This window comes from Pterocles gutturalis, unplaced genomic scaffold (genome assembly GCF_000699245.1).
Source record: "Pterocles gutturalis isolate BGI_N339 unplaced genomic scaffold, ASM69924v1 scaffold4397, whole genome shotgun sequence".
Lineage (NCBI taxonomy): Eukaryota > Metazoa > Chordata > Aves > Pterocliformes > Pteroclidae > Pterocles > Pterocles gutturalis.
The window spans coordinates 5686-7120 of record NW_010110010.1 but is presented as its reverse complement, the minus strand read 5'-3'; the positions used below and the strand labels follow the sequence as shown (position 1 = coordinate 7120).

The following is a 1435-nucleotide window of genomic DNA, read 5'->3' as shown; positions in this document are numbered from 1 at the left end:
AGGCTCTCCCGGGACACCCCCAGCCTTCACCCCATCCTGGGCTCAGGCCCTGTCTCCTCGTCACCCTGTCCCCTGGTGGGATTTGCATCCCCATGAGCTGGGTGAAGAGGAAGGGGGATGCCGTGGCCCGGTTCCCTCCGCCGCGAGCTGGAGCGGGCCAGGCTGGACCCGCCAGGGTGCCCATTTGTGTTTTTGCAGGTACCACCACACGGCGCCCATCAACAGCTTCTTCAGCCTGCGGGAAGGCCTGGCCATGCTGGCAGAGATGGTAGGGGTCTTGGGGAGTGGTGGGCGCCAGGAGGACCCCACCAGTGCCAGGAGGACCCCACCAGCAGCAGGGAACTTCTCTCTTCTCCCTACCCACAGGGTCTGGAGAGCTCGTGGGAGCGGCACCGGGCCAACTGTGCCCGGCTGTGCCAGGGGCTGCGCAACCTGGGCCTCGAGCTCTTCGTGAAGGAGGAGGTGGGTGCATGGCCAGCCCCCCACCACAGTCCAGGCCCAGCAGGAGGACACGGCCCTCGGGGGCTGGAGATGTGCCAGCAGAGAAAAAGCTCCCCCCTGACCCAAGCAATGTTCTCTCTGCCAGGAGCCAGGGCCTGCGGGCAGGTTCTGCAGATTTAACCCAGTTTTTCTCTTCCCCAGAAAGCGAGACTTCCCACTATCACCACTGTCAGGGTGCCCGAGGGCTACGACTGGAAGGACATCACAGCCTTCCTCATGGATAACCACGCCATCGAGATTGCTGGGGGTCTGGGCCCCTCAGTGGGCAAGGTGGGCAGTGTCCTCCCCCTTCCCGCTGCCCATGGCCGGGCACCAAACCCGGCTGCGGCCACGTCCATCAGCTGGCGATTAACTGGTGCTCTCGGGATGCAAACAGCAGACCCATGGCTGGCTGCATCCCATTGCCCGCAGCAACGCATAGCGGCTCCTAACCGCACACAATTGCTGCGCATAATTGAATAACCACACGCGTAATTAGCGGGGTGACGCATTTTTAGAGGAAACACAGGTTCTATAGGAGCAAGCAGGGAGTTGTGCATATGCTCTGCCGCCAGCCGCTCTCCTCACGGGGAGACAGCGCCAGGGCACGGCCACAAAGATGCGTGCCGCAGGGAGACGCTCGCCCTTCTCCTCCCAGGTCCTGCGAATCGGCCTCATGGGCTGCAACTCGACCTGCGGCAATGTGGACCGTGTGCTGCATGCCCTGCGAGACGCCCTCGGGCGCTGCCGCCGCAGCAGGCTGTGAGCATCCCCGCAAAGGTGGGTCCGGACGAGGCAGCGCAACACTCCCCCCGGTCCCCGTGCAAGGCAGAGGGGCTCCACTGCCTCCCCAGGAGGTAACGCCACACCAACCAAAATGAGAAGGAGAAGCTGGACAAGCAGGGGACACGGAGGTGAGGGCTGCAGCTCAGCAGCCGCGGGACATGGCTCAAAC

General features: G+C 63.9%; 1 protein-coding gene across 1 annotated transcript in view; it reads left to right on the top strand.

The window, feature by feature from the left end:
- Window positions 1-1246, top strand: part of AGXT (alanine-glyoxylate aminotransferase) — a 3334-nt gene extending 2088 nt beyond the window's left edge. Inside the window, exons 8-11 of the mRNA XM_010073155.1 lie at window positions 133-268; window positions 367-466; window positions 647-771; window positions 1139-1246. Coding sequence (XP_010071457.1) covers window positions 133-268; window positions 367-466; window positions 647-771; window positions 1139-1246 — 469 coding nt within the window. The remainder of the gene's footprint in view (window positions 1-132; window positions 269-366; window positions 467-646; window positions 772-1138) is intronic.
- Window positions 1247-1435: the final 189 nt, after the last annotated feature.